General features: G+C 40.7%; 1 protein-coding gene across 1 annotated transcript in view; it reads right to left on the bottom strand.

The window, feature by feature from the left end:
* The window catches only part of LOC138017422 (neurogenic locus notch homolog protein 1-like), an 87,284-nt gene that overhangs the window by 22,668 nt on the left and 52,116 nt on the right, over nucleotides 1–12,500 (bottom strand). Inside the window, exons 10-14 of the mRNA XM_068864512.1 lie at nucleotides 11,984–12,397; nucleotides 10,568–10,678; nucleotides 6,506–6,616; nucleotides 5,315–5,425; nucleotides 4,601–4,711 (exon numbers count right to left, since the gene is read on the bottom strand). Of these exons, the coding sequence (XP_068720613.1) occupies nucleotides 4,601–4,711; nucleotides 5,315–5,425; nucleotides 6,506–6,616; nucleotides 10,568–10,678; nucleotides 11,984–12,397 (858 nt within the window). The remainder of the gene's footprint in view (nucleotides 1–4,600; nucleotides 4,712–5,314; nucleotides 5,426–6,505; nucleotides 6,617–10,567; nucleotides 10,679–11,983; nucleotides 12,398–12,500) is intronic.

A 12,500-nucleotide genomic window follows, 5' to 3' on the forward strand; every position in this document is an offset into this window, starting at 1 on the left:
GAGAATCTTGAGTAGATGTTAATGGTCCTTATATTAATTAATAATTGAACTACTGGAGACTCTACGGTGAGCAAGGGTGAAATGTGAGTCTTTAACTACTGACAGCATATCTTATAACTGCATCGCGCAGTCACCTTTAAGAGTATCTGAGACGAGCGAACCAACACCCAAGTGAGCGAATGTGAAAATTATATATATATGTTAAAAGTTAAAAAGTTTTACAAACTCGGAGCTAAAAGTTAAAACTTATGAAATATTTCGTCCGTTGTTTCAACCGGACTTCATCAGTCAATGATATGAATGTTAAAAAGGTGAATTTTAAAAGGGGTTTTTAACGCCTCTTGGGGGTTAGAATTGTGTCAGAGATAGCTGCTAATTCGTAACCATTGTCTCTGTTTAACACCGGTTTCGTAAGTTTAATTTGAATAGCTTCTTTTATCCTGCGTTTGAAGGTGTTAACTTCGGTTGATAGTACTTTTGTCTTATTTGGGTCCACCGAGTGGCCCTCCAGGCGACAATGCTCGTGAATAGCTGATGAACTTCTTGATTGGTGTTCTTTCACTCTGATTTCCAGAGAGCGGGCCGTTTCGCCAACGTACTCCTTGTTACACTTCTCACAATGGATCTGGTACACAGTACCGCATTTCTTGAGATTGACAGTTGTGTCCTTGACACGTACCAATTGTGATCTTAGAGAATTGACGGGTTTATGAATAAGTGTATAACCTCGTGTGACTTGAAAGCTCTTTGCATTCGTTCCGAGATTCCTTTGATGGATGGCGTTGATGCATAGATTTTCTTCTCGTTTTGAGGCTCCTCGATATCTTCTGTTGTAGATTTTGGATGTGGTATTGTTAGCATCCATTCTGGATAGTTATTCATTTTTAGAGCTTGCTCGACGTGCTGTGTTTCTCTAGTTCTGTCATCGTTTTCCGTAACCAAGGTCTGAGCTCTCAACATCAGGGTGTTAACCACAGCTCTTTTGTGTTGTAGATGATGGTTTGATTGGAAGTTTAGGTACTGGTCCGTGTGCGTAGGTTTGCGGTACACGGAGATCTTGGTAGAACCATCTTGGTTAATACTCACACAGGTATCAAGGAAAGGAATCCTGCCATCCTTTTCTTGTTCCGAAGTGAACTGGATATGTTGGTCAATGGAGTTTAGATGTTCTGAGAAGGAATCGACGGCGTTTTCGTGAATCTTGGCCATCGTGTCATCAACATATCGATACCACATAGTTGGAGGGGTGGGGGCGGTGTCCAGAGCTCTGCTCTCAAACTGTTCCATGTAGAGATTGGCCACTACAGGGGAAATTGGAGACCCCATGGCGGCTCCTTTCTTTTGTTTGTAGAATTCACCCTGGAATGTGAAGTATGTGCTCGAGAGGCACATCTCTAGTAGAACAGATAATTGGGCGATATCTAACGGGCATCTATCCGGTAAGCGCTGGTCACTTTCCAGTTTGGCTCTGACAACTGGAATGGCTTCATTGATCGGAATGCTGGTAAACAGTGAGGAAACATCGTATGAAACGAGTTTCTGTCCAGGGGGTACTTCAAGTTCTGCAATCTTGTTGACAAAGTCTTCACTGTTGACGATGTGATGACTGTTGAGGCCAACAAGAGGTTTCATAATCTTAGCAAGGAACTTGGCAGTATCGTACATCACGCTACCAATGCTCGAAACTATTGGCCGTAGCGGTACGTCTTTCTTGTGAATCTTGGGTAGCCCGTAGAACTTTGGGACATTCTCTGCTGTGGGGTACAGTTGATTGTAGGGATTCTCTCTTCTTTGCGCCACTCCTTCAAGGTTTGAATGAGTTTGTTTTTGATGGCTCTGGTTGGGTCAGATCGATGTCAGTTTTTCATACGTATTGGGATCGTCTAGAAGCGCCTTCACCTTGTTGTGATAATCTTGTTTGTTTAGGACTACCATAGTGCGCCGTTTGTCCGCTGGTAAGATTACAATTGAATCGTCTTTCGCCAGAGCCTTAATGGCTTCCGTTTCAGCTCTGCTGATGTTTGCTCTTGCTTACGATTTTAACTACGTCATTTCTCAGACTCTCGGCTTGGCTTTTATCTTTTAGTTGATTACAGGCCAGTTCAGTGGCTGCCACGATCTTTCAACTGGGATCTTTGATGGAGTTACGCTAAAATTCATACCTTTCATGAGAACCGAGCGTTCACTATCGGAAAGAGGGCGGTCAGAGATATTCATAACCCACTTTGTCTGATCAATGTTGGTATCTCCAATGTTTGTCGTCGGTGATCGAGTTTCTTCTTTACTCAGTAGGCGGTCAAACTTTTGCCTCTGGCGGCTCTTTGCCATCTCAAAGTGCGACGAATGTGTTTTCTCGAAGAGAGTTAGAATTTGGTTGTTTATCTCTGTTGACACCTTGGATTGTAAACTTGATTTTAAACAGTTCTTTTACGCTCTCCTCGTACTTTCTGATCGTAAAGTCGCATTGTCTTATTCGTTCCTGAAGAAGTTTCTTCTCGGCATTATCAATAATCTTCATGGCCTTAACACCTTTCATACAGGTTCGTAGTTTCAGGCTGTTTGGAGTAATGTTGTTGTATCTGCATCGGATGTTAAAGTGCTTGTAATTCTGCCACCGGGCGAGTTTTCCAAGCGTTTTCTCTCCATTCCTAACCATCTTTAGGACTTCGCGTCCATGTTGTCGTAAGATACAATCAAAAAGATTTGTTCCCTGCTCCGGAAGCATAATAAAAGTTAAAAAGTTTTACAAACTCGGAGCTAAAAGTTAAAACTTATGAAATATTTCGTCCGTTGAAAACGGACCAACATATCCAGTTCACTTCGGAACAAGAAAAGGATGGCAGGATTCCTTTCCTTGATACCTGTGTGAGTATTAACCAAGATGGTTCTACCAAGATCTCCGTGTACCGCAAACCTACGCACACGGACCAGTACCTAAACTTCCAATCAAACCATCATCTACAACACAAAAGAGCTGTGGTTAACACCCTGATGTTGAGAGCTCAGACCTTGGTTACGGAAAACGATGACAGAACTAGAGAAACACAGCACGTCGAGCAAGCTCTAAAAATGAATAACTATCCAGAATGGATGCTAACAATACCACATCCAAAATCTACAACAGAAGATATCGAGGAGCCTCAAAACGAGAAGAAAATCTATGCATCAACGCCATCCATCAAAGGAATCTCGGAACGAATGCAAAGAGCTTTCAAGTCACACGAGGTTATACACTTATTCATAAACCCGTCAATTCTCTAAGATTACAATTGGTACGTGTCAAGGACACAACTGTCAATCTCAAGAAATGCGGTACTGTGTACCAGATCCATTGTGAGAAGTGTAACAAGCAGTACGTTGGCGAAACGGCCCGCTCTCTGGAAATCAGAGTGAAAGAACACCAATCAAGAAGTTCATCAGCTATTCACGAGCATTGTCGCCTGGAGAGCCACTTGGTGGACCCAAATAAGACAAAAGTACTATCAACCGAAGTTAACACCTTCAAACGCAGGATAAAAGAAGCTATCCAAATTAAACTTACGAAACTGGCGTTAAACAGAGACAATGGTTACGAATTAGCAGCTATCTCTGACACAATTCTAACCCCCAAGAGGCGTTAAAAACCCTTTTTAAAATTCATCTTTTTAACATTCATATAATTGACTGATGACGTCCGGTTGAAAAAACGGACGAAATATTTCATAAGTTTTAACTTTTAGCTCCGAGTTTGTAAAACTTTTTAACTTTTATTATCCTTCCGGAGCAGGAAACAAATCTTTTTGATTGTATATATATGTTGTTGAAATTGCATCTACTGCGAGAAACTCGGAAAAAATCCGAGCTCCAGATGGGATTTGAACACACTATCCTCCGTGATATAGTCGGATCTAGTTAAGACCTAGTCCGGTAAGGTAAGGTAAAGTCTGCACACGAGCCAAGTGGCCCATCAGGCCGGAGCTTATCCCGAATTCCACGTCATGAAGCGACTAGGAGTATTTCTACTCTCCCCTTGATGGGATGCCAGTCCATCGCAGGGTTACCACCAGCATTTCGCCGGTATCCATTTATACACCGTGGGAGTAAAGTGTCTTGCCCAAGAAGAAGGCACAATATTCCCCACCAGGACCCGAACCTCGACCAGTCGCTCCGGAGTCGAGCACACTAACCATGAGGTCACCGCGCCTCCCTTAGACCTAGTCCGACTAACTAATAATTAACAGTAAAATAGGGTGATAAATCAAATACACATAAACTTAGAATCTCAAAAGGCATGGAAGTTACAAGCAGTTTATACAAACTGTAAACGAGAAGAATGCCATACGCTGGATCATGACGTCAAGCCTTCCTGGCAAGAGGTAAGTCATTATGACCCATCTTGGCCATCTTGAATCAGTCATCCCACAGTTTGCTTTTCTTTCAACCATAAATTTACCAATATGCCATTAAGGTTTGAAAAAAAAAATCACATAATTTGATTCGAGGACAGTGGGGGAACTATAGTATTTTCACGATATGATGGTCAAGGAAATGAAACTGATATGTAAAGATCTGTCTATTTTTAATGTCATTCTCATTGCAACTTTAAGTATATTGTACTTACCATTTACGCAAGGGGATGACAGGCATTCATCAACGTTCATATCGCACCTCATTCCAGAGAAACCAGCTTCACAGCTGCAAGTGAAGCCATTGACTTTGTCATAGCATGTGCCTGGCAAATTGGAAACAGAACTTTGAATATGTGCCAATGTTGTTACCAATAAATGCCAACGCGTAGACGGAATTCAAGTTGTTAGTATCGAACAAATTGTTAGGCTTGCTTAAATTTTGAAATTTCTATCCTTTGGTGATAATTGACTTTAAAAATCATAAGAATGTCTCAACAGGGTTTCAGAAATGCTCTTATCTACCAGAGATTGCATCAGAGAATGAAAGTTTCTACCGACATGGGTCACAGAGGAAAAGACGTTCTTTGTAGCCCTTTCAGTTAAGATTTTATTAAGTGAAATTGAAATCTCAGTATCCTTATGGGCAGAAAGGGCTCCCACTAAGTGCATTCCGCTTGTGGCGGCAGTCCACAGTGACTTGACGTCGCGCTCCGATTAGTTTACTTGACTCCATATAGTTGAAGGGAAGCCATGGAACTGACATCCGCTTTTGAAGGACATCTACAAAACTATTGTGAAATTGCACAAAAAAGGTTTATTTCCATTTTGTATCTCTGTATTTAATGTTGGACTTGACGAAATTCTTGTTCAAGTGTTTTGAACACAAATTCTATAATCATTAAATCATGCAACTTAAAACTACGTACCATGTACACAAGGAGAAGATTGGCATTCGTTGATCTCAATAGTACAGTCATATCCAGTGTAACCAGCATGACACTGACAGATGTAGTTGTTGACTTGATCAACACAAGTTCCTTTGGAAACATTATTAAGAGACAGCATTAGCGTGATCCACTCATATCATTCTCCACCTTTTCGTTCCCGATGATAAACGATAGAAAGTATGAAAAGTTGGAAGGTCACGCTTAGCCCCAGCTGGGATTATCCCTTCTTGGTTTCTTCTAACTTTCAGGGAGGGTTTAGTATTTCACTTTGGCTTATTGGCTAAGAGGTACCTTTGCGATGTCAGTTTGCTTATAAATAGGCGTTAATACATTCTCTGCTTTGTTTTGTACTGGATCACCGACCAATGCTACCGTGAACGATTTGTTAGGCTGTTGCGCAAGTTCACGTAGGATTACGCAGTTCCGGTGTGCACCATAGCTATCAAGAGCTTTATGACCTCAACAAATATAATTCAAGAACTTCATGCGTTTATGATCCTTCATCCCGTATGAAAACAGTGGTTTGTAAACGTGAGGCTTGTTTCACCTTTGTAGTGTTAGTAATCAAAATTTAGCCAGCGAGCCATAAATACGTTAACGGTAGCGCTGTGGTCCATTCTAGTCTCAGTCTTTCTCGGCCAGTGACGGTTGAGGGTTTTTCAGTGCAGTACTGAAGTTAATATTGGATTAACGATGACATGTGTCATCGTGCCAATGTGTAAACGTAAATACTAATGTAGGGTACTTTCGCATAGACAGTGTAAATATGTGTAACAGAGAAAACTTAGAGCTATGACAAATTGAAGCAAAGAGAAAGAAGGTTTTTTCAGGTTCTTAAACTGAGGTACGCTCTGTCTTCGCTCTGTCAGTATTGTTTACTAATTTTATGAGCAAGACTAACGGTCTATCGAAGTTGTTTATGAAAGAGGAATTGGCCCAAAATAATAGTGGTAACCATGATGCCGACCGAAGTCGATCGTGCGCCGACAGTCCATAGGGTAGTCCATGGAGTGGACCCTCTTATATGGTGTTCCTTTCTAATAGACACACCCCGCCAATTTGATCTTTAAATCGCGCTGTGGAAATACGTGGCTTATTTCCTTAATGAGCTATTAATTGATTTTTTTTTTTTCTGAGTGGTCGTATAAGTAGTAATGTTGCTGTACAAACCATGTCGACACGGCGATGACACGCATTCATTGATGTTGATTTCACAATTTTCTCCCGCGTATCCTGGCTCGCACGTACACCCGTAGGAGCCTGTGTAGTCGATGCAATTTCCTGTGAAAGGAAGAATAAATAGCAACATCTATCATCTTCATAGTCAGCATCGTTGGAAGATATATCTTTAAAAAAAGAAAAAAAAAATTTTTGATGGTACTCTGGTTAGGGTTTATACTAATGCAACTCAGTTGCACAGTTATGATACAGGACACGAAAATCTGGAAGGAAAGAAACCTTCGTCTCGACACTCTTGCTTAGTGTCGTAGCCAGGGGTAATCTAAAGCTGTAGGAATAATTGTCCTCTTAAACGCTCCTTTTTTTAAAAAATAAGATGTAAGAGAAATTAACACGACAAGTGTCTAAACAAATGCACTGATGCTTGCGTCGGTTGGTGGTGATAATTTTAGAACTATACCACGCAGTTGGTTGGTTTGGCAAGCGTGTTTAAAAAAAAGCGGAGTTTGCCTTTTTTAATTTATAAGAAAAACGACTTTTTCTCTCTTAAACGTGTATTACACCGACGTTTGGTGTGTCAAGTATGTATTAATGTTTGCAGTCATTGCTTATTATACAATAAACAGCTCCTGTTCGTTGTTCGCTCAAAACAGGATCCTTAAACTCGATAAAAATATCGTTTTGTCTACCCATAACATTCATATATGGGTTCTGTAACGCCTTGAATGCACTGGATCACACCAAACTGAAACAGTGGCCGAGAGCAACGGTTACACTTAAGATTTACAGTTGTTGTTTTCTTTTTTCGGAGTTTTCGGAGAAGAGTTTTCGAGGAGCGTAAAAAATGTACTGCCGCTTCGTCGTTCCTTGCCAATCACGCAAAGATGGCAGATATCCAGTCGTTATGGGCAATATTGCAGTTACGGACATTTTCTGGCAAATAGGATGGTGAGAGTCCAAAGCAAGAGATTTTTCCGCACACGCGCGGGCATGGGTTTATCTAAACACTTGTCTGGTTCGTTCTTTGGACATTAAAATCGTAAAAAAATAGATAAATGTCATTGGTAGGTATAGTAGAGTTGAAATTGTAAACAAAAAAATAAGCGGTGTTTAGGCAAAAAGACAACAAGGCCATTAGATCCCCCACGGGCAAAGAAATCCTTCGTCTCTCGGAAGCGTCTCTCTGAGTCTTTCTCCGCGACTCCAAATGGCAAAATCAACTGGGATTTTGGTTAAGAGGGAAATAACGTCGAATGATACCAAATCGTTTTCTTTGCTAAGTTTCTTTACCTATTGTGAATACAAATAGTTGCCAGATAAAAGGCCGTTATCGACAAGGTTAAAGGAGCTGGGGCGGTATTGATGTGCCAAGCTTTCAAGCAATGGCGTTGATGGTTACGCTGGTTGGCTGTGATAATTCTAGAATAACCCCACGCAATTGGGAAGTTAGTTTGGCAAACGTGCTCTGAAAAAGCAGAGTTTTCCTTTTTTTAAAGAAACAACATCTTTTGGTGCTCTTTCAAGCGTGTACGAAACTGACGTTTGATATGAAAGGGTCAGTTTCAAAAGAAACTGTGGTGCTGCGTCGGTGGGGAAGTAGTATACAAAACATTTGGTTTCATCAACGGAGTTGATAATGTAAATTGGCCACCGTACAGAGATTCTACAGGCTGAAGTTTCGAGCGTTAGCCCTTCGTCAGAGCGAATCGAGGAATTTTGGGTTATGTTTAGTTTTTATAGTAGAGTAGGAGCTACGCTATTGGTGGTAACATGGCAACGTGAAAAATAGGAATACATTAGTTGAATGAAAAGCGTTCGTTAAAACCGTGAGGATTGATGGTGCCGATTTGGAAGATTGATCGACAGTCAGCACTACAAATGTCACAAAAAGATAAGAATGACAGAATTCCATTCACCCTCACTTCTCATCCTCATAATCACGCAGTCAAAAGTATTATTCCGAATAATTTTAAATTACTCCAAAATGATCCCGAGACTGATAGAATCTTTTCGCAACCTCCACTTATTTCATTCAAACGTGACAAAAACGTAGGCAACTTTTGAGTTAGAAGCGCGCTCAAAACTAACGAGCAACCGGCACTTTCAAATGTGCGCGCTCACGATGCAAAACTTGTCTTTTCATTCTTAACACTAGCAAGATATCGGAACCTAAGGGATCTGTTAAGATCACTGATTTTTTCACATGTACCTCCGCAAATGTCATTTATTGCATAACCTGTACGTTATGCAATAATTTATACATTGGCGAGACAGGTAGACAACTAGGCGACCGATACCGCGAAAATCTTCGCGATGTTGAGAAGAATGAAAAGGATTCATCTAATCCAGTCGCTCGTCATTTTTATCTCCTTAACCACTCCAAAAAACACATGGCTATCTGTGGCCGTTCGCTACGTCTAGGTACGACGGAAAGCCGCAAGAATCTTGAACAAAATTCATCTTCCAAATCGGCACCCTTAATCCTCACGGTTTTAACGAACACTTTTCATTTAACTAATGTATTCCTATTTTTCACGTTGCCATGTTACCACCAATAGCGTAGCTCCTACTCTACTATAAAAAAACTACACATAACCCACAATTCCTCGATTCGCTCTGACGAAGGGCTAACGATCGAAACGTCAGCTTTTAGAATCTCTGTACGGTGGCCAATTTACATCATCAACTCCGTTGATAAAACTCAATTTTTGACGTTTGATCTGTCCAATGTGCTCGTGATCACAGTAATTGCAAGGGACGGAGTAAACGGGGTCAGTTCGTTGTTCTCTCAGAACGAGATCCTTAGGTTTTGCAAAAGTATGATTTATCGTCTGGAAATGGTCTCGGGTGAATCTCACGTTGTGGCTACACAAAACAAGTGATAGGTTCTGTAAGCCCTTCAATGGATGGGATGACAGGAAAACCAGCAACCGAGTTCTGGCCTTTACAGCCCTTCCCCCCTCTTCCATTTTTATGTTGGCCTAAGACAGCGGAAATGGAAAAAAATCGCAGCTGTACGAAAAGCTTCTTGATAGAAAATACCGTTATCTTTAATCAGATTCCTTGGTGTTACGACAAAAATTCAGCGGGTCTGTCAAATCATCTTTCGACAAAGAAGTTCTTTGTTCCAAAGAAGCGTCTTCTTTGAGTAAGTTTTCCGCACTTTTAACGTCAAGAGGACTTTTGTGTTGTGTGCTAAATGCTATTTCTCTCACGAAATACTCAGTCAGTGGAATTCTAGACAGTGTAAAGCGTATTCCCAACAACAGGTGATAAGATAAATCGAAACCACATAAGTCGGAGAATCGACAAAGGAGACGATGGGCTGGTCTCAAATTAATTCCCGGCTCATGGATTTTTCGCAAGTCCTGAAAACTTGGGCACAAACCGTTACTGCTGTAGAACTATTTTTTTTACATCTTCACCTTTCGATCCTTATCATCTTTTTCAATTCAAGAAGCATTATGTCTAACATGCGTTGAATATTATACTAGTACGATCAGAACTTAGAGTAGAATACGTGCACCTATCATTAAGCCTTTTCATGGTACCGTTGTTTGTCCATGCCTACAGCACAGCTGCCCTTAAAATTGTCAGCAGGTATACCAAGCTCAACGGGGTCCTTCTTGAGAGCCATCAGCGACTGGACAAAATCTTTTCTGATGATTTTAGCAACCTTATTTTCGAAAGTTTAGGTATCTTTCCCTGCGAGTCTTCGCTGTAGCAGATACCTTTTTAAAAGAAAGACTCAAGAACCATTTATCTTTAGGAGGCGAGCTTGAGTTATCGGGAGACATCAAATTCAACAGAGCTCGAGGGCTGAGTTGTTGTCACATGTTTTTTTTTTCTCTTTTATAGTTGTCCATCGACCTGCTTGATAGACATCGATCATATCTTTGGGAAATTAAACTTTAACTATCACAGTATCAAATTAAAATACAATAAAAAACGTTCTCTGGCTAAAATGTTTTTGAAAAGGAATATAAGCTTTCGGCTGTCGATCTACAGCCTTCCACATATCAAAACCATTTCCGATAAACAACTGCAACTAACCATGCACACAGGGGGATGAGCTACAGTCATCGTAATCAGTGTCGCAGGTTCTTCCAACGTATCCTGGATCACAGATGCAGCTGAAATTGTTTATTTCATCTATGCAGCGCCCTTGAATGCAAAAAAAAGTACTGTTCAATACCTCTTTACTGAAAAGCATGAATAAATTGTTCCTTCAGAAGCTTGAAGCCATAGAAAACATTGAGAGATTAGAGAAAACTTTAGTGGACCAGGGTTGCTGATTTAAACGCCCCATTTCTGTTGATTTGCCTTGTGGATGCCAAAATTTAAATGAATTGAAACTCTCATCCTTACTTTATGTTACTTAAATTGTCGAGTGTCTGGAAATAATGTTAGGCCTAGTTTATTCGTTGAATTTAATTCACATTGAATACGTCTACAATTTGACATTATTGCAGTCCGATTTAGACGACAAACTTAACTCGATTGCCTAACTTTTTGAGTGCACTTAACTCGAGACTTCGGTGTTTGTGACTAGCGGTCACAACCATAAACATGGCGAGGTTTTCGAAGGAGTAAATATGGACGGAAAGGCGAAGTAGAAGGCAATTGCGACGTCGAATTACAAATGACATTAACCATATCAATTATCTGAGTTTCCCTCCAATTTCTTTGCCTACCATTTTTTTGTTTTCAGCTTTCTCGCTGACTTTGGCGGAAGTCAGACTCGTCCTTCGTTTGACTATAGCTAGGAGGGAGGTCAACAGCATCAATTCCATCTCATCGGAGTTGCTTCTGCTCGAATCCTTCTACTTCCGGAGCAATACAGGCAATTGCCTACGCTTTTGTTTTCCTCCCATCCAATAGTATCATTTTCGTTATTTTTAGAAGCAGAGCATTCAAACCATACACAGACACGGGTTATACAGCTACATTTCGTCTGCCTTTCACATATAATGCAGCAGGAAGGCAAAGTCTTCCTCCAGAGCCATTCTTAATTTGCAAATCGCGCGGGAAAATGGTTTGTGCGACGTATCAACTGAGACGCTCTACAGAGGTATGATTTGTCTGGCCAAGACGGATAAAACGTTTAGGACGAATTTAATTCGTTTTAGACGTCCCGCTATGGTCGAATTTCAGGCCATGTTGGACCATGAATTAAATACGTCTGAATTAAATTCGACGATAACGTGACGTATAAACTAGGCCTATATAGAAAGCAATCGGAAAGGTAGGTTAATTTATTTCATTTAGCTCACTTAAGCGTCGTCATTTTAATCTGACATGTTTTTTCGACTTTTTTTAAGTGTCGCCATCTTCAACGCATGCCTGTTCCTCATTTCGCTCAATTTAACAACACTTGCAAAAGGGTGAGTCTTTTCACTTGATTTTTTTTGGAGACAATGTCTCACTCCAAGTAGAGAATTTACAGTATAATGAAGATACTGATATTACCTCTTAAACATGGATAACTTAGGCATTCGTCGATGTCAGTTTGGCATTTGTCTCCAGTAAATCCAGGAGCGCAATTGCATTGATATAAACCAGATCCTCTTGGGCTGTTTGGGTGTGGAATGCAGCTACCGTTATTCTGGCACTGGCATACAACCAAGGAGATTGTGATGTTATATGTAGAAACTGCCTGGCATGCATCTGTGGCTTTAAGCATAAATTGAGTCCTTGGGCTACTAGTGGCGTTCCAAACCAAGACGTTGTCGCCGCGTATCACAGCCTGAACTGGGCTACCATCCATAAGTGTAACTGTAACAGGCATGCCTTCAGGGTCCGAAACATTAATTGCCAACTCCAAGTTTTCTTCATACAAAGCGTAGTATTGGTTGATTGAAGAGAACTTTGGTGGGAAATTGACTATGGAAGTAATTAAATGGGGTAGGACAAGAATTTAAAAAAAGAAATGCATTATTTTGCTTGCCTCCCAAAATACAATCACGAATGATAGAGGTGATCCTCA

The sequence above is a fragment of the Montipora capricornis genome, chromosome 9, assembly GCF_036669925.1.
Source record: "Montipora capricornis isolate CH-2021 chromosome 9, ASM3666992v2, whole genome shotgun sequence".
Classification (NCBI taxonomy): Eukaryota; Metazoa; Cnidaria; class Anthozoa; order Scleractinia; family Acroporidae; genus Montipora; species Montipora capricornis.